Source organism: the organism of the source record quoted next, unplaced genomic scaffold, assembly GCF_019419815.1.
Source record: "Pyrus x bretschneideri cultivar Hongxiangsu unplaced genomic scaffold, Pyrus_bretschneideri_v1 Contig44, whole genome shotgun sequence".
In the NCBI taxonomy this organism is placed as follows: domain Eukaryota; kingdom Viridiplantae; phylum Streptophyta; class Magnoliopsida; order Rosales; family Rosaceae; genus Pyrus; species Pyrus x bretschneideri.
Genome location: NW_025999768.1, coordinates 4,073,835 through 4,094,647, shown reverse-complemented (window position 1 = coordinate 4,094,647; position 20,813 = coordinate 4,073,835). Strand labels below are relative to the sequence as shown.

At 35.3% G+C, this 20,813-nt stretch overlaps 2 protein-coding genes across 2 annotated transcripts; one reads left to right on the top strand and one right to left on the bottom strand.

Annotated features, from left to right (window-relative positions):
* The first annotated feature begins 199 nt into the window (after positions 1–199).
* On the top strand, positions 200–5,799 carry LOC103956028 (mitochondrial proton/calcium exchanger protein). Its single transcript, XM_009367961.3, has 14 exons — positions 200–986; positions 1,251–1,563; positions 1,914–2,060; positions 2,147–2,235; positions 2,334–2,426; positions 2,798–2,924; positions 3,117–3,181; positions 3,332–3,506; positions 3,853–4,047; positions 4,180–4,227; positions 4,588–4,737; positions 4,824–4,906; positions 5,310–5,425; positions 5,578–5,799. The coding sequence occupies exons 1-14, from the start codon at positions 427–429 to the stop codon at positions 5,673–5,675; spliced, it is 2,259 nt and encodes a 752-aa protein (XP_009366236.1). The 5' UTR covers positions 200–426; the 3' UTR covers positions 5,676–5,799.
* Positions 5,800–8,728: 2,929 nt separating this feature from the next.
* Positions 8,729–11,403, bottom strand: LOC103956027 (UDP-glycosyltransferase 74F2). The gene is made up of 2 exons (XM_009367959.3): positions 10,588–11,403; positions 8,729–9,735 (listed from the first exon to the last, which is right to left on the bottom strand). The coding sequence occupies exons 1-2, from the start codon at positions 11,335–11,337 to the stop codon at positions 8,956–8,958; spliced, it is 1,530 nt and encodes a 509-aa protein (XP_009366234.2). The 5' UTR covers positions 11,338–11,403; the 3' UTR covers positions 8,729–8,955.
* Positions 11,404–20,813: the final 9,410 nt, after the last annotated feature.

The window sequence follows — 20,813 nt, the reverse complement described above, 5'->3', positions numbered from 1 at the left end:
AATTAATTCGCTAAATTCAGACTTATTTTTAACTACCCTTCTTGAAATGAAATATTATCAAAAAAATTATTAAATACGCATCGTGTTTTTCGACGGCGTCATTTTCTTGGATAACAAGTCGTATTTTTCTTTTCTTTTTTTTTTCTTTTTTTTTTTCCTGGATATTCCTAAAGAGTTGGAACGGTCAACTTTGTTGCTGTAAAAAATTGTTTATTATTGATAAATATATAAACCTTAAACCCTAAAAGTCAAAGAGGAGGATTTCAGGGTTTGAGGTTTTCATTTGGGTTCCTTGATTCGCATTTCTTGGTAAATAGTTTCAATTTCATTTCAATCGAGTGGTTTCTAGAAACCTTGAGAAGACATTGTTTCGGTTGCGTGCTGCAATTGATTATGTGTGAGATCCGAAACTGCAGAAATTGAGAAATGGCTTCCAGAGCGATCTTCAGGAGGAACAGAATCCTCACCGACTATGTAACGGCGTCGTCTCGCTCCAGCCCTGGATTCCAGTGGCTCGGGCATTCCCATGGCGCTCAGAAATTGGAGTCCAAGGGTTTCAGCAGTATCCTCACGCTTAAGAGCAGCAGCAACAACGACGATGATGATAAAGTTTCCGTCGCAAAAGACGAGTTCCGGCGATTGGGGTATGTCTATATCTCGCCGATGGGGATACATCATCGGTGGATGTCGCAGGCGATTCGAAATGCGTCCACAGCTGCAGCGGCGGCGACGCCCGTTAAGCCGACTGAGGGGGGCAGTCCCAGTGATGGCGAGGAGAACGAGCGTTTGGCTGCCAAGAAAAGAAAGGAGGCATCTCCGGAGGACTGCGATCAAGCTGTTCAGGGATTGAGCACTGCAAAAGCCGCGAAGGCGAAGAAGTTGCAAGAATCTCATAAGTACAAGGCTGTCAAACCCATGTTGCAGAAAGTTTGGGCCACCATCCTGGGAATTGGCCCTGCTTTGAAGGCTATAGCTTCCATGAGCAGGTTAGGTTAGAATAGATAGGTTATATTTATTTCATTTCATTTTCCATTCGTCAGCTTTTTCTTTATTTTTTATACAAGCGATATTCTATTTTAAACTAATCTAAACTGCGGGATGGGGTTCGAGTGGGCTGTCCGCTCTAGAATGTGTGGCTACGCCCACATCCGCCCATTTCTTAGCTCTTTTAATCAACAAGATTTCATCTTTTAATCAAAGACGATTTCATCTTACCACATGCCGGTTTTCATGCTTGTTTGGTTATGCAGGGAAGACTGGGGCAAGAAACTTGTTCACTGGAAGAAGGAATTTATATCCACATTGCAGCATTATTGGTTGGGTATTAAACTACTGGGTGCCGATATAAGGATATGTTCGAGGTTGCTACTAAAGCTTGCTGGCGGCAAGACTCTCTCTAGAAGGGAGAGACAACAGCTCACCCGCACAACAGCTGACATCTTTAGGCTAGTTCCCTTGTCGGTTTTCATCATTGTTCCTTTCATGGAATTTTTGCTGCCAGTATTCCTCAAATTGTTTCCCAACATGCTGCCATCAACTTTTCAAGACAAATTGAAGGAAGAGGTAGATATTGCATATTTCGTAGTGGATTTAGCTTGGATTCTGCATCTGCGTCTGCGTCATTGTTCCTAGGACTCGCATATATATATATATATATATATCATTTCTCCCTCTTGAGATATCTTCTTTAGTTCAAGAGTTTGCTTAAATGCGTGCCTGCATGATCCATGTCATGTCTCTGCATGTCCATTCTCCCACCAACTTGTGTTTTCAATACATGTACACATAGTTTGTTTGGTACTCACATATAGTATGTTTTTAAAACAATCTTAAGTATTCACATATGCTTAGGGGCTTGTTTGCTCCCCTTGTGTTGTAGAATGTTGGATTTCAACTTTTTAATGAATGTGTAGGAAGCATTGAAAAGGAGGCTAAAGGCAAGAATAGAATACGCTAAGTTCCTTCAAGACACGGCCAAAGAAATGGCAAAGGAAGTTCAAAATTCAAGGAGTGGAGAAGCTAAGCAAACTGCAGAAGATCTAGATGAATTTTTAAACAAGGTGCGGCTTTCATTGCCTATGGTCCACTTTCCACGTTTCTTTCTCCAATATTTCTTTTGTGCAAACCTGTCTATTTCTAAGTGTAGGTTAGAACGGGTGCTCGTGTTTCTAACGAGGAGATCTTGGGGTTTGCCAAGTTGTTTAATGATGAACTTACCCTAGATAACATCAGCAGGTTATCTTTTATCATGGTTTCTCAAGGTTTTTGTGTTTGAATGTGATGGGGATGCATTTGTGAATGAAGTTAGTGACTCTGTTTTCTGTTGCATGCAGGCCTCGGTTAGTCAGTATGTGCAAATATATGAACATCAGCCCTTATGGAACAGATGCATATTTGAGATATATGCTCCGGAAAAGACTCCAGCGGTGAGATGCATATCTTAGCATATTAGATGCACATTTGTTTTGTTGTAGCCTCCTTTAGAAACAAGAACAGTAAAGTGAATACTAAATTAGAGCTATTTATTAGGCTCCACATGCTGGGCTCCGCTCGATTAGGTCTTGGTTCAAGCTTGGTCATCTATGTTGTATATGTTTTTTCATATTTCATCAATGAAATCTTTAGTAAATCATTAGAAATACAAATTCTTCTTTTCAAGAAGAGCATATACTATCTTCTTAGAGAATATGATCAAAGAATTTCTTACTATGAAGATAAAGAACTTATCAAAAATGCTGCTAAACATGAGTTAAGTTGAGTATTGTTTTAATGTTTATTAACATTTTTTTTTGGTCAGGATTAAGGCTGATGATAAGTTAATTCAAGAAGAAGGTGTGGAATCCCTTACAGAAGATGAGCTGCGCGAGGAATGCAGGGAGCGCGGAATGCTTGGTTTGCGTTCTGTGGAAGATATGCGCCAGCAGGTATACTATGCTTAGACTAGATACTCCTTTCTCTGTTTGCAGATTAGGTGGTTGAAACTTCAATTACCTTTTTGGGAATCTCAGAGTCTGAATTATATTTTTCAGTTTCATAAGTAGTTAATGTAGCTTGGTGATTTATGATATATCAAAGCTGATCTCGGTGCTCATTTATTCATTAACGTCTTCATGTAGCTTCGTGATTGGTTGGATTTGTCTCTCAATCACTCCATGCCATCTTCGCTTTTGATCCTTTCCAGGTATCCTTAGGCTCCACAAAATGCACACCAAACTCTTTGGCTTTGTTTAATTCTTGATTATTGCTTTTACATTCAGAATTCCTACAGTTCATGCATATCTTGATAGTGGAGCCAGTTTAACTTCACTCTTGTTTGATGTGCGTAATGCAGGGCCTTCATTGTGTCTGGAAGGTTGATGCCAGCTGACGCCGTTCGAGCTACACTGTCTTCTCTGCCAGATGAAGTGGTGGATACTGTTGGTGTTACGTCATTGCCCTCTGAAGACTCTGTATCTGAAAGGAGGAGGAAATTGGAGTTCCTTGAGATGCAGGAAGAAATGATCAAGGTTGAAATATAGTTTGGTTTTTATTTTGAGGGTCTTATAAATAGCTATTGGTGTCTTAGTAACCAGAACTAAACATATGTGTGCATGCGTGCACGTGTATTTTTATAAGCCAGTTTTGATGCATTTGGTTTGGAGTTGTCTGGAACCAAGAAAAGGACGAGCAATCAAAAAGTAAAAACACAAATGATAAGCAGAAGAAAAACTCCTGAAATAAAATGTTATGACTATCATCTGACCTAGAAAACTTTAGTTGAAGAAAGAAATTTAAGATGTAACAGTTCACTTCTGTCTCAAATTTGTTGAGCCTTATTTGTACTGAGTGGCTTTCTGAACTATTATGTGACAGGAGGAGGAAGAGAAAGAGGAAGAAGAGCTAGCCAGAATGAAGGAATCTCAGGCCAAGGAAGAGGATAAGGCATTGAAAGAGATGACTATTCCAACAGCCAAAGAAGCACAAGACCAAGCCAGGGCAAGGACACTAGAAAAGCAAGAGAAGCTCTGCGAAATAAGTCGTGCATTGGCTGTTTTGGCTTCTGCATCTGTAAGGACTGGACTGAATAACTCTCAATATTTATATTGTGTTCTCTTTTCATTTTTCTCTACCAAAATTCAAGCACTATCATCCACACTGTAAGCTTAACAAGTTTCTTATTTTTTGTTTGTTGAATAATAGTCTGTGAGTAGAGAGCGTGAAGAGTTCCTGAGGCTTGTCAATAAGGAGGTAATTTAAAACATTTAATTGCTCTTAGTTTGTATTGGGTATCTTTTAAGATGAAAGCATTTATCTTTGGGTATGCATGCTTGTGTTCCCTTGCTCAGTATATGCGGCAGACACATTTGTAAGGATAACTACTTGCAGTTAACCAGGACCATACATCATAATTATTGCCTCCAGTTCTGAGTCATTTCTATGTTTCTGCTTGTTGCTTTTGTCCCTTTTTGTTTGAAGAATGTGCAGATTGATGACTTTTAATGGCATTTAATTATTAGCCTTCTGTCTATAGAATATATGCATGCACTATCATATAATGTTCAATTCAGAAGGATAGTTTGCTTAAGTTGATTTCTTTAATCTTTCCAGATTGAACTTTACAATAGCGTGGTGGATAAAGAGGGTACAAATGGTGAAAAGGATGCCTTAAAGGCATATAAAGCTGCTCGAGATGAAAATGACAGTAATGCTGAGGCTGAAGGTGATGATGGGGGGGTTTCATCAGCCCTTGTAGACAAGGTTAGATATTCAATTCCAAGTTATCTACTTATAACATGCTTACCATTGTTTACTTGATGGATCATCATTTATTTTGTGTATTTCAGGTTGATTCACTGCTTCACAAACTTGAAAAGGAAATTGATGATGTAGATGCTCAAATTGGTGATCGCTGGCGATTGCTTGACAGGTGATTTGTTGATTTTAAATCTTGCTTCCTCTGTTGTGTTATTATTTAGCCTGTATTTTCACATCTTCCCTCCCTTCTTAAATAAGAATATCTTCCCATTCTTATTGAAATGATACTCCCTACTGGTTGCGATGTGCATATGATAATGGGCAGGATAATCAGAAATAGGATTAGTCTAAACATGATGGCTGGTGAGTTTAAATTTTAAACTTTGATGGGGTAACCTTCGATTGAATTTATTAGCTACCATAAGTTTAAGAGCTGATACAGTTAACTTTTGAAATCACCGTAACTGTTGGTTTGAATTTTAAACTCATGTTGAGTGATAAACACCTTACAGCTTTGAGGATGGTATCGGCATTTATTTTCTTCTTGCAGTTAATATTTTCAATGGTGTGTGCAGGGATTTTGATGGGAAAGTAACTCCCGAGGAGGTTGCAGCCGCTGCGAACTACTTGAAGAATACATTAGGCAAGGAGGGTGTCCAAGAACTGATAGGCAACCTTTCCAAAGATAAAGGTGGGTGAATTTATGTTGGTTCTTGTGCTAGGCTCATCTGTTCTCCTGAATATCCACCGCTTGTGTTAATGCATCCGATTAATTAACATTGGTCTCCGTATGTGTTGATTTGATTCCTGATTTTGATGATTGTTTTTGGTGTGTTGTGGCAGATGGGAAAATTCTTGTGGAAGACATTGTGAGATTGGGCAGCCGGTCGGAAGATGCAAACTCAGCAGAAGAGGAGGAGGAGGAGGTGAAGAGAGTTTAGAGTAAGATGGTAGCATGCATAATTGCATATCCCTACTCTTACCTTTGTCATGAGAGGTTGATTATGCCCGAATCAGATTCTTAATGGTTGTAGTTATTGGCCAACAGTGGATTTGGTTAGCTTATGTCTTGTCCTTTCCTGCCCAATCCTATCATATCCAACCCTATCCTATAGGCTTGGTTTTCCATACGTACAGAAGGAGTAGGATTCTCTCTCCTCCTAATCTCTCTTTCCTTCTATCCCCTCTTATTTAAACGGCTGCAAGTACGCTACGTGTACGTCTTGTTTTGAATTTTTATATGGAGAACAAGAGACAAAGAAGTGTGAGAGGAGAATCCTACTCCCGTACGGAAGAGAAGTGCTTTTGAATCTTCTATTGGTTAAACCAAAGACATGTGAGAGAGAGAGAGAGAGAGAGAGAGAGAGAGAGATGTTTTTTACTTAACATAAGAAATATAAGATCCCCCCTTCTATTACAATTAAAAGATGATATTCTGTATTTGTGGAAAGGTGAATATATTGATGATGAAGGGAATTACAACCGGAAGGGAAAGGGAGAAAACTTAATCTGTGGATCATGCGGGTTATTTTTTTTGCTTACGTATACAAATCAATAAAATTCAAACTAGTTGAAGACTTATTTTTAACTACTTTTCTTGTAATTTAACTTTGATCTCACTTTGTCCATTAAAATTTAAGAATCATCATTTTACTCTTTAAAACTTAAAATTGTTTGTGTTAAATTCGTGGCGAATTCGTTAAAGTAGGCTTAACTAGAAAGAATTCCGAATTCCGTTGTCTTACCAATCACTGACACAAGATCCATTTATATGAGACTTTGACTTGATGTATTCAATTTGGCAACCAAACCCAACATCATCACTACATCATATACCTACGTACTTCATATTATTCGCACACTGTCGGCCATGCCTTTATTTTTTATATTTTGTATGTGCACACTACCGGTAAGAATGAAATGAAGGTAATTGCACACGAGTTAACATGGGGGTATCGAGTAAAATTGAAGAAAAAATTGTGGATTGTGCAGTGTGGACTAGGATTTTCTATCCACTTTTTTTCTCTTTCATTTCATCTTTTCTTATTTGAACGCTTAAAATTTTATCTTTGCAGAGAGAAAAAAAAAAAACTAAAGAGAAAATTAAAAAAAAAAAAAAAAAAACTGTGAGAGAAGGGGAGGGGGGAGAGGGTAAAAAAGAGGGGAGAGAGGTGTGGAGTGGATTTAACCAACCACGTCCACTCACTTGGTATGTGTGTGCATATATATTATATATCAGTAATGTTATAAAGACTAAATTTATAAATAAAATTTTGAAAATTAAACGATATGAAAGTTGATGATTAGACTGCTACTGTTTTTTCTTTTTTTTTTTAAGTACAACAATATATAACAATATATTTTACATTAAGGATTTTTTAAGTACAACGATATATTTTATACTAAGGGGAGGTGAAGTTCGGCTAAACCATACAATGGGCAACCTAATTTGATATCAAATTCACCGTCCACGAGATTCAAACCTAAAACCTCTTACTTACAAGTGAAGAGAAATACCATCAGACCGTAGTATTAAGTGGCTATTAAACTACTACTTAAACGATAATAAATGTTAGTTTACATATTTAGTGCCCCTCATATTACTATATATATATATAACGTACCCTACAAGGCTTCAAGTCGTTGAAATCTTTGCAGATAGAATAATAATTAGTTGGAGGTGACGAGGAAATCAAGTGAGTAGTGCTTCCAAGTCCATTCAAAACAACTTACTTTTCTGCGGATTGCATTATTTGTAGGGAGATACCTCTGCGAAAACATATATAGTCAAAGTCAAGTCATATTCCCACGGCGGCCAAGCATATTGCATGCCTAACTCAAACCCAATCAACCAAGCTCCTCTCATGCCGCTGCCGACGAGAGATTTTTCAACGTAATAGGTATACGGGATAGTATACCATATGTTACTATAGAAATTGTGAGATATGTGTGTTAAAAAGTTAATAACTTAAAAAATAAAAATTTTCACCATTTCTATTAAAATACATGGTGTACTACTTGTGTTCCCATCACAATGAAAAATTTCTCAGTTGAAACCCCAGCTTGGCCAATCACATGCACTCTTTATAATACTTAACAAATTCTCCATATTTTCGTTGAAATCTCTTAAAAATCAAAGATTGATACGGAAAAGTAGAGGAGGTGAAATGCAAATTTCACCCTATATCACCAAAATATTAAAAAATCAATGTACATAAATTTAACGGAATTCATTGCAGATTTCAAACTTTTGATGAATTTTGACAAATTTTTTTCTTTAATTCTGACTAAATCTAAATGAATTAATATATCTCCATTGCAAATTTTCATAATTTTTGTCAAAAACAATCGATACGAAGTATTTATCCATATTTCTATGAATTTACATACTGATATTTCCATCTAGCTATATCGATGTTTTAAATACTAAACACACGCAAATTAAAAGCAAGAATGTACTTGGATATCACAGTAACAGAAATTTAATTTTGCATTTATGTGCCACGTAACCTAAAGTTAAATGAAAAAAAAAAAAAAAAACAAAAAGAAAAAAGAAGAAGAAGTTTACCGAGATTAGTCACACTTTTCTCTTGTACACGTGAGTGTTAGGCATTCAGTTGGAATAAATAAATAATTAGTTATATGTAATTCTCACATAAAAGACAAAAGAGTGGAACAGAAGCGGCGGCGTACTTTTCTTCACCACAATTTATATTATTCAGAAAACTTATTCATATATAGTGACTGAAATGCTTGGCAACATCTTTTATTTTTCAACGCAAAACTCAACTTACTCATATATAGTGACTGAAATAATTAGGCATTCAGTTGTTGAATTTTAATGTCTATTTGTCTTCTTCTCACGTGCATAATAAAAGTGAAAAGTCTTATATTTTGTTTGTTCGACGAGTTTAACGTTGATTTAATGTGTCGTTTAATTTAATCGATAATTTATTTTTTTAATGTGAGAAGAAGACAATTTGTTCATATATAATGATTGAAATAGCTTATATTATTCAGAAAACTTATTCATATATAATGACTGAAATGCTTGGCACATCTTTTATTTTTCCTACAACAAATTGTGGGTTAAGTTAAACCACATAATAAATCAACGCTAAACTCGTGGAACAAATAAAACATAAAACTTCTCAAATGCATGTGAGAAGAAGACAAATAGACATTAGAATGCAACAACGATGATTTAATACTAAGTAATAATTAAGCTGTGGCTGTCAATTTGGACACGAATTGTTGGATGTTGTTATCCGAAGTGCCACCGTCGCTCACAGCCTCGATCGCCAACTCCCTCCATTTCTTGGCATTCTTTTTCATTTCATTTCCAGCCTTGTCATCACCCATCACTTTCCTAATGCAGCGCTTAATCTCTTCTCTTCCTACCATCCCATTAGCGTTCTCATCATCGTGATCGTTAATCTGATCGTAAAGATCGCGATGATAAGCCTTCACTCTAACACCAACCTTCCAAACAGCCTCAACTAACTTGGAATTAGTGGGCTGGTCGGTCCACTGCGGCATTGCAATCATTGGCACTCCCAAGCTTAATGCCTCGATCGTCGAATTCCACCCGCCGTGTGTGAAAAAACACCCCACCGCCGCATGCGACAGCACCTCCAACTGAGGGCTCCATTTTACCACTAACCCTTTACCGCCGTTACTTGTCTCTTGGACAAACTTGGAGGGAAGTTTTGCCTCCTCCGAAGCCCTAACCACCCACAAGAAGTGGACGCCGCTTTCCTTCAGCCCAAATGCAAGCTCCTCCATCTGCTTGTCACTAAGATTGGCCATGCTACCAAACGCCACGTATACAACCGAGCCTGCTGGCTTCGTGTTGAGCCAGTCGGTGCAGGTCGAGTCGGACTTGAAAAGATGAAGCCCGTAATCCTTGTCGTCTTTGATGCTGTTGTCCAAGTAAGCAGATGGGATTGTCGGCCCTATTGTTAACAAATTTGAACAATCTTTTGACATTGAGTCCACCACCTGTACTTGCGTAATTATTGCATATTCGTTAATCAATAGATTCTTTAGATATCAAAACAAAACAAAAAAAAAAATCATATTTTTTTATTTAAAAAGTTAATCATGGTACTATTCATTTTACATTTTATTTTGTTTTTATTATTAAAACTCAAAATCTTAAAGTCATTTTCATTAGTTTTCTTCTCTTTAAATTCTTATTTTTTAAATAAAAACCCACTTAATTTTAAAAATTCAAATAAAACTCCAATTTCAAATAGCCTGCCACGTGGACATTTATAACCAGTTATTACAACACATTTACAACTTATGCCATAAAATTCTAATTTTGTCAACATATGTTATTACTCATCCTAATTATGATGAGCGATTAAATCCATATGGATATTAATTTTACCTTTCTTGTATCATAATAATAGTAACGCATATAAATTAATTTACCATATTAAAAAAATAATAGACATAACTCGTACGAAAAAAATAATATTGTTGGAATCATGTAATAACCTACATATGAAGCTCATATTTCTTTTATTTACATGCAGAACCTAAAAAATTCTCAAAGATGACATTTTTTTTTCGCCACAAATCAAGTTGGTACACGCGTAGAAGATATCTTTTTAGGCCCTTAAAATTGAAGGCCTTACGTGCAAGGGCAACTTTTGCACATGCACAAAACCACTACTGCATAGAACTCGCATGCATGAGCAAGTGTTTCCATCTAAAGAACATTACTCAATTAATATTTATTACAAAGATAATCTATAATATTCCACTCCATTTGGACTTACCAAAACCAAGAAACTCAATTATATATTTACTAATAATTAGTTAATTAAACATAGACGCACGTACCTCTTGCTCTAACTTGTAGAAGGTATTGGCAAAAATGAAATCAGCTTTGTGGGTGTTTAAAAACTGGTTCAACACCATCTCAAAGTAAGCGGGATAGGAGCCCGGGACAGAAATGAAGGACGGCAAGTCTTGGGGCTCGAGCATATGCAAGCCCGGAATAGAAGAAACCGTCAGTTTCCCACGATGCTGGAGATAGTAAATGTAATTGACCGTGCATGTTTGAGTAAAAAAGGCACCGGCAAGTACACCAAATTGTTTGGCTACTTCCAAAGCCCAAGGTAAAAAGGGATCGTAAACAATGCAATTTATAGGGTGGGGTGAGTTTTGGTGCTTTGTAATGAGCTCGGCTAGGGATTTGGATCCCACGGCTTCCATCCGGGATAGATATTCGTCGATGCTCTCAGCTCGGGCAAAGCCGCCTTCATCGTAGCCGTCGGAGATGGTGTCGAAGTGGACGGAGCCGGATGATTTGGGCTGCAAAGAGTTGGCGATGAAGATGGTGTTGGCTAGAGTCACTTTGATGCCCTTGGAGGCAACGCGCTTGGAGAACTGGAGAAATGGGTTTATATGACCTTGAGCAGGATAAGGAACTACCAACACGTGAGCTCTGTAACCTTTATCATCTTCCATTCTCTCTCTCTCTCTCTCTCTCTCTCTCTCTCTCTCTCTCTCTCTCTCTCTCTCTCTCTCTCTCTCTCTAATAATTTGGACAATGTAAGCAATGTTTATATAGCTAGAGGGTGAGCGCATACAAGGTCTTTCTCTTTCTCGACTGGATTTGATATTCTCAACGGCAAGTTTATCATCAACAACCAAACGCACGTATTGAATACCGTAGCTAGCCACCTAGAGATCATGTTGATAAACGATATGTACATATATGCATAAATTTTGAGTAGGTTTAAATCACAATCGCATGTAATACAACGACTGTTAGGTTGAAACCCTCAACGCCTTTATCTATTTTTTATATATCTCTTGCGTGCACTACACGTCGATTTGCGAGTCCAGCACATGCTCAATAAGTGGAGAGATTTTTTAGTATGCTGAAAATACAGTTCGGTACATTAAATATAATGATACAATTGGTTAAAAACCTAATAAAAAAGACTCTGACAAATTATCTTATTAAACTGTATTCCTAGCACACTAAAAAACTTCTCTCATAGGTAAATAAGATCGACCAATGTCGAGCAGCTCATGCAATGGGAACTAGCTAGTGATAGGGAGAGAACAAGAACAAGTATATATACATATTGGATTGATATTAAAAACCCCAGTCCTATTAAGTAGAAGCAATTATCATTCTTAATTAGCCCTATTTTACTTGTTTCTTGATTGCATGAGTTAATGCAAGTTAGACATATTCCATTTGGAAACTTGGGAGATCCATCATCCCTCTATATTATTTTCAAGAATAAATTACATAAAACCACATTAACTATGGGTCGAACTATGATTTTATACCTCATGTTTTAAACATTGCAATGTCATACCTTAATTTATGAATTCATTGCAATGTCAGACATCATTCGTTAAATTTTCTATCAATTTGGTTGTTAAATGATGACGTGTTAGGAGCGGGGCTCACTCTTTCCCTAACTGAAATAAAAATTAATTAGTTTTTATCAATTTATTAATTTTTTATTTAACAATTAAAATTAATTAAAAAAAAAACTCTCTTCCTCACTGACCCACTCTCTCCACTCTCACTTGTCTCTTTTTTTCGTCTTTCTTTCCTTCTTCCTGGGCTACTTCAATTCCCGCAAAACAGCAACAATCAACAATAACCTGCATCTCCGCCTGCAACCAACCATCTCCGCCGCACCTTTGTCTCGCCTGCAACCAACCACAAAGCTGCAATCTCGCATTCATCTGCCCTCGTTAGCATTCCCATAACGTCCACCTACCTGCCCACTCGAACCCCTTTTTTTACGAAGGCCAGACCCGATTTCTTTGAATCAACCTTGTTTGTAGGGCCGTTTTCAACGAATCGGGAGCCTGATGGTAAGCCAGACCCCTTTTTTACGAAGCTCAGACTCGACCTTTTTGAATCAGCCCAAATCCGACACTTTGAATCAACCATGTTCGGCAATTTGGAGCTTGATGGTGATGCCCCTTTCTCTCTCCAAGTTTGTGTTGATGAGAAATTGGGATCTGATGTGGGCAACGATGCACAAGTTAAAATATAATTGATATTTGACATTGCTAGAATTCATAAGTTAAAATATAATATTGTAATGCTTAAAAAATAATGTTTAAGATTATAGTTCGATTCATAATTAAGTTAATTTTGTGTAATTTACCCTATTTATTTTTGGGGCTTTTAGATTCAGGTCCAAAAACATAGATGGTTTTTAGGAGTGAGTCCAATTACCTAATTATATGTATTTATTTTTTTAATGCTCATTTTATATTTTCTAAAAATATTAAAAATCAATTAAAATCTTCTAATATTATGAATTTTCAACCCCAAAAAATATAATTAATATCTTATAACAAAAAAAATATATATATTGACATAAATCTATCTGCAAATCATTCTACCCTAACTCAAGTAACCAATATATGAATGTATATCATACCTATAAGTAAGATATGAAACTTAACTAAAAGGTAGAAAAAACATAATATATCTATAAGCAAGACACATGAATCTTACTTGATTATAAAAAAGAATCTGTAATATAGGTAGATAAATATAATTAACCTGTGATATAGGTTGATTATAAAAATAAAAAATAAAATCTGTAAATGGGGTTTAAAACAGGATAAAGAACAAGAAAGAACAAAAATAAATAAATAATCAAAGAGATAATTAGGAAGAAATTTGATTCTTATAAGAAATCTTATCATTTAAGAGATAATTATTGATAATAAAATAATAAGATTTAAGGAATTGGACTTATTTTAACAAATTGGACTATTCCTACTATTGGCTTAAAAAATTGGACTATTCCTACTATTGGCTCAAAAAATTGGACTTATATCAAGTTTCCCCTTTATTTTTCTACACGAAGAATCAAGATTCAATAGTTAGAAAATGCCAAGGACTTGTGGTCCATGCATAACGTAGACTTGACAAATTCGGCCTCGTGATTCATTAAATCTGAAATATGTTCTACATTATAACCCCGAGTTGCTATGATAGACGTGTTTATTTTTTTCACAGAGTTTCAGTTTAATAATAAAATATTATGCATACATTTCATTTTGCATGGCATTATATTATTCAACCAAAACGTTATATGGCGATTAATCTAGTCCATGCACGTGACTTTCGAATATTGACCATCGAAACTTGGTACCCATACTATTTGAAAACTAATGCAAGTTGCATTGTTTCCTCTTAGTTGCCAATTAAAATGCAACTTCGTCCATTTCTTTAAGGGATAAATTTGTACTCACCTGGCGATTTGTGGGTCTATCTCTTCTAATTATTTGGTACGTGATAAAAGACTGAGAACATAGCAGCCACCCAAATCCCTCACGCAACTCTGGTGACCACCACCACACCTTACCGTCCGCTATCCCTTCGTCTCCTCACCGAACTCCAACCACCACCACCACAAGCAATACACAAACCCTTGCCATGTTTTTTGTTTTTTGTTTTTCGTTTTCTTTTTGCTGGGGAAATTCTAGGTTGATCTCTAGGAACAAGGCAGGGGAGGAGGGGACCAATTAACCAAAAGCAAAAGGCTCTGTAAGCATAAGGAAGGTTCTTGATAGGGTTTTTATCACCTACAAAAGTAGAGATAAAAACATTTAAAAATACTTGCAAGAGAACAAGGTTGTCGTAGTCAGTGGCGAAACCAGGAATTGCCGAGGGGAGGGGAGAACTTAAAAGAGTGCAAGGTTAAAAAAAATGGCAACAACCAAATCCTTTTATATAGTAATGTCTTCCACAATTTATCAAAACAAACAAATTACAATTATTGCCGGCGAGGTTTCATATCATGAAGATGTCACATAATAGGCTCATTATCACTAAAAGTAAATACATATATCTCAATGTAAACAATCATGCTATCACTCAACCATTGATCTTCCAGCCGGTGATAAAATAACGATTGTTGTTAGCTTGTCTTGGCATGATGTGATCTTTAGGTTGACAATGATCATTTTGGAGATAGTGTCTACGAATTGCTTCGCGATAATTAGGTGGATAAGCAAGCAATCATTTGATGTCTATGTCCAAGGTCTGCAAAAATATTAGCCAATAATTCATCCAACTTAGTGGCCTCACTTTGTTGTGAACTACCCTGAATATTCGAGGACTACTTGGAATATTTGAAGGAGAAAGAGGACTACTCGGAATATATGAAGGAGGATTTAAGCACTGTTTCTTAGAGTATCGTTTCATTACGTAATGATATAATAGGGAAATAAATAAATAAAAACTCTTAGACTCTTAGACTATACTTATGTGACTAATAACTAATCAAACCAACAATTCAATTAAGCAATACTAATAATCATACAAATTATTCATAAACAAAAACTCAATTCAACTAATCAATATGAATAATCGTATATATTATTCAATAATTCAACTAATCAATAAATAATCAAGAATTCAATTTTTATCCTAAACAATAATTTTATTTCCATCAATAACAATAGAATTCATATCAATAATCAATAACCATATTAATGTATTATCCTATGATTTTATACTAATCAAACAAAAATTCGTATTAAATAATTAAATAAGGTTTGAAATAATATAAATTTAGAAAATAAAAAATTTACCTAAAATTGGGAAGGATGGCATGGTGGCTGGGTGGTGATTGAAATGGAAGCTGGGAATTGGGGGATTTGTCTTGTTTGGTAAAGTGGGAGAAATAGGAAATTGAATAGGGTAATGGCTAACAGGGACTAGTGGATTTCTCAATATATATATATATATATATATATATATATATATATATATATATATATATTTTAATGAAGTTGTAAAACAGTGTTGTTTTATTTAATAAATAGATTTTTTTTTTTTTTTTTTTTTTTGATAAAAACAAACCCTGCTGCGTGCAGGGGGCGCTGCACAGCAGCAAATGCCAGAAAACCTCCATACTTTCCAGTTTCCGGCCGAACCAAAGGGGAGCTCCTGGGCTTGTTTTCTGAGGAGTGGAGGGGCGACAGCCACCCCTTATCCTTATGTAGCTTTGCCACTGGTCGTAGTATAGCAACTCAAATAAGGTATTTTTCATAGGGATTGAATGAATAATTTGTATTTATATTAATCCTTAGCTAATTATTTAGAACAAAGTTTCGCAAAGGTTGATTTTGAAATTTAAAATAATAAAAACAAATTTAATTAAAAAGGTTAAAGAAATTAGCAAAGTAAAGAAAACAAAGGAAAACGTTTTGAAAACCAAATTGTAAAAGCCTAGGGTTCCATAGTCCCCTTAACAATCCTATGCAATTTTACTAATTACTTATGAATTTCTACATACAAGCTTTGAAGGTTAGGCTTTCCAAATACATATTTTCCTCGTGATGTTCAAGCGAAAACAGATATCCAACATACAACCCGTATGTGATGATCATATCAAATATAAACATGCAAGACTCATTAAGCTTTGTGAAAACCCTTTGAAAACCATGCGACCCTTAAGAGCGTGATGTTCGACTTAAGTGAACTTACAATTACTAATCACAAGAAGCCATCTTCAATTAATTTCAAGGTGATATTCCAATAGAAATTGCATCAAATTATTTGTCTAAAAACCCTAATGGTCGTGAATCACTAAGACAATTAGATAGATTAATCACGGTGATTAATAATTCAAAGCAAGTATGCATCAATTCATAAGCAAATTAATAAAATCACATATTCATGCTAAGGCTTAATAAAATCATAAGCAAATTAATAAAATCACATATTATGAACAATCATAATAAAACCTAAAGAAAATATATTAACTAGAAAAAAAAATGAAAACACCTTGTAGGTAAAAAGTCTGAAATTCTCGCAAATAATGCGTGCGTTCTCCCCCCAAAATCCTAATGGCTAAAAAGCCTTATTTATACTACTCCAATTTAAAACCCTCGTAGAAAAGGTTTTCTAAAAACTAGGAAATAAAATAATAAAAATATAACTAGAAATTACATTCCTATTTTGACTATGAAATATGCCCAGCAAAGGGATATACACGTTTCTGGACCTTTAGGGCTCCAAAACAAGCCTAAAATAACTCAAATTAAAGATAAGAACCTTCTCTTCAAGTTCCAAGAAGAGCCCAAGTCCAAAATCCATCATTTTCCAGCTCAAAAGTCTCAAATAAGCTCTGCAGCCCAATCTATTAGCACAGCACGCTGAGCATAAATTAATTCGCCACGATTAGATACTTCGAGATAAAATTAGGAAATTTTGACACAACCTTCTTAACAGATTCACGAACCCGCTTCAATTAGAATCACTTAAAAATTCCACCGTTTGATTACTTTATGCTCAAAACAAGTTTGCATGTCCTACATTAAAAACATATGGCAAAACATCAAAATCTCACCAAAATAATAACCAAAATATACCAAGAATAGGAAATAATATATGGTATAAAATCGCATCATCAGTTCTCGCAAGTGGGATTGGAAAATCAGTGAAATACCAATAATTTTAATTTCCACAAAAACTGGGATGGGGATGATCAGAGAAAGAGTGTAATCTAATTCTAACTCGATGCTTTTCCCTCTCATTTTTTTTTTGGGTAAATTACACAGAACTATCTCAACTATTGGGTCATTAACAATTTCATACCTCGTCTTTAAAAAGTTTCAATGTCATTTCGAATCTTCGAATTTGTTGCAATGTCATACCTTTCGTCAGTTATCTATCAATTACTTTGTTAAATGCTGACGTGGTACACTTTCTATTAAAAAAAACTAAAAAAAAATTATTAAAAACTAAAAAGAAAAATCATTTAATATTTCTTAAATATTAAAATAATAATTAATTAAAGAAAAGTTATTTAAATAAATAAACAAATAAAACCACCCCACCCCATGTTCGTCTCCCCCCCCACCTTCATGTCCCTTGCAACCTAGAAAGAAAGAAGAAGAAGGGGAAAAAACATAAAAAAATCCATCTTCATCTTCCTCGACCCCCTATTCCCTGCAACCCACCCCTTTCTTCCTCCTCTCGTCTTCCTCTTCCTCCTCCTCCGCACCCACCCTCGCACCCACTACCTGCAACCCATAACAAAAAATAAAAAGAAAAAAGAAAAAAGAAAAAAAAAGCATCTTCATCTTCCCGAACCCCCATTTCCCTGCAACCCAGATCCTATCTTTCGTCGATTCTGTGGGTGGAGAAATTGGGCACGGAGAAAATGGGGGGAATGGGTGTGGATTTAAGGAGTGAGGTGTGTAGAGGAGGGAAGAGAGTGGGTGGGTGGGCGGAGGAGGAGGGAAGGGGAAGAAAGGGGTAGGTTACAGGGAATGAGGGGTCGGCGAAGATGAAAATGTTTTTTTTTTTTTTTCCTCTTCTTCTTCTTTCTTTCTAGATTGCAGGGGTTTTTTGGTTTGGGGGGGGGGGTAAGACGAACATGGGGTGGTTTTTTTTTCTTTTAATAACTTTTCTTTAATTAATTTTTATTTTAATATTTAAAAAATATTAAATGATTTTTTTTTTAGTTTTTGGTAATATTTTATTAGTGTTTTAATAGAAAGTGTGTCACGTCACAAGCCATGTCAACATTTAACAAAAGAATTGACAGACAATTGAAGGAAGGTATGACATTGCAACAAATTCGAAGATACGGTATGACATTAAAACTTTTTAAAAACGAGGTATGAAACTGTTAATGATCCAATAGTTAAGGTAGTTCTATGTAATTTATCCTTTTTTTTTCCTCCATCTTTTCATGTTTTTGCGTTAGCTAATGCAAAACAGTAAATTTACGTGAACGGGTGTTAACAGATGAGTCGTGAATTTAATGGGCTGGTTTGGAGGGTGATCTATAAATTTATTCAATTGGGTTGAATGATCTGTTAATTTAACCCATAAAATTTTACTGAGGAGGCCAAGCTTGAGTGGCCTGTTTCATGTATGACCATACTTTTCAGGCTTTGAGTTGAAAGACTAGTATACTAGTATTTTTGGTACAAGAATATAGGAATTGGATCCTCTTCGAGGTAAACTCTCGAGATCCTCCTGACCTAATAACACGGTCGTTAGATTTTGATCCAATGACTACAATTATTATAACTTTTATAGGGATCCTCCTGTTTGTAACCGTTGGATCAAAATCTAATGATCCGTGTTAGTTGGTCAGGAGGATCCCGATGATTTTCCTTGAAGAGGATCCAATTCCCAAGAAAACTCCATTTGTGAACATATAATAATATGAGTTGAGTTTGAAGGAGAGATTCTATTTTGCAACTAGTAACACTGCTTGATAACCATTTAATGGTACATTTGTGTACTATTTGAATATATGATGATGACATATATAATCGATGATCTCATGGAGACTATATATAATATATTAGTTTTAAGGGCATCTCTTTTATTTAAGAAAAAAAACTTATTTGTCACAAAAATACGACCTCTCGTCCCAATGATACAAAAATATGAATTAATTTTCTTCAAACTTCATTGTGACAATATATGTGCTGTCATATAAGTTTATCTCTTGGTAGAGATGGCAATCTCTTACGACCAAGTGGAGCCACCAATCCACCCGTCTTTTTCCATTCCCATGCGGCATTCTACCTTTTCCCCTTTCCGACCAATTGATCACCGTCCCTTTCCTTGGCCTTTTCTCTCAGTCTCTCTCTCTCTCTCTCTCTCCCCTAGTAGGTCGTAGCCGTCCAACACTTCTCTCTCTCAACTCATCCACGTGTCACTCTCTTATTGCTTTTCTATTTCCACCACGAAATGATCGTATGGGCAAGGGAAGAATACCACCACAGCCCATCAGATCATCCATCCCAAGAATGTCCCATATCTTCTCTTATCAAAACGCATGATTTATATTTTCACTTAGTACTACAGTCTAGTGGTATTATTCTTCACTTATAAATAAGAAGTTTTAAATTCGATTCTCACCAAAGACGAATTTGAATCATATTGTTGTTAGTTCATTGTGAATTTTAACTTACTCCTTCATCTTTTTAGTGTAGATAATATCATAGTGGTTATGAACTCTCCTGCAATTTGGCAATTGGGAAAAGGATTGTGGGGTTCCCTTCCCTATAATATCTAACAAAGACACTTGGCATTTCTAGATTTTAGAGAGGAAATTGAGTATTACACTATTAATAGATCTACTACTAATAATATTGTTTTTAACTTCACAATTTACTAGTCAATTAGGTGTGCTATTTTATCATAAATGAAAATATCTTACCTATACTATCTATTCAGTTTAATAGCTTTACTTGGATACAATTCAGTCCAACTCAAATGGAATGTTGGCTGACTTTGAAACGATCCTAATAATCCAACACTCAAATACCCAATAATCCTATCTGTAATTACAATTCTTCATAAATATGTAGCACATGGTAAGCGAGAATTCTTCTTCATGATGAACATTCCGGTAAATCTTATCTTTCATGAATTTTTTATATTATTCTTTGCATTGTATTGATTGTCGTTTGCTAGTAGTTACCAAATTATTTATGTGAATCAGGTCCCAAGTTTAACTACATAGTCTGGCACTATTTTTGTTTTTGTCAATGTTCACTTTAAGGGGAGGGACTCTCATTTTTTTTTTTTTATAAAAATGGGAATGAGTTGTGGGGCTTATACCACATTGAACTTTAACGATCCGAACCGTCTATTTTGTAAGTTGTATATTATAGAACATGCTTGCAAAATATTAACCAAACCAGAAATGTTTGAGGCATCTAATTGAGTTCAAAGAAATTGATGAACATTTTGTTATCTAGGAAACATTGAAATTTCATCGTGATAATTAAATAGGCAAATGATTTCGGATTGAATTGAATTTTTGTAAGAATGATCTAAGAATCGAGACTTACAAAATAAACAATTCAAATCGTTGAAATTTGATATGAAGTGGGTCCCACGACTAATCCATATTTAAAAAAAAAAAAATTGAAGATCCTCCTCTTAAAGAGCCTATATATATATATATATATATATAAGTATATGTAAGGTGATTCAATAATTGTTGTAATCTAGCTGGTTTGTATTTCTCTTGAGAAATAAACATGGGTTAAATAATAAAAAAATATTTAGAAAAATTAGAGAGGAA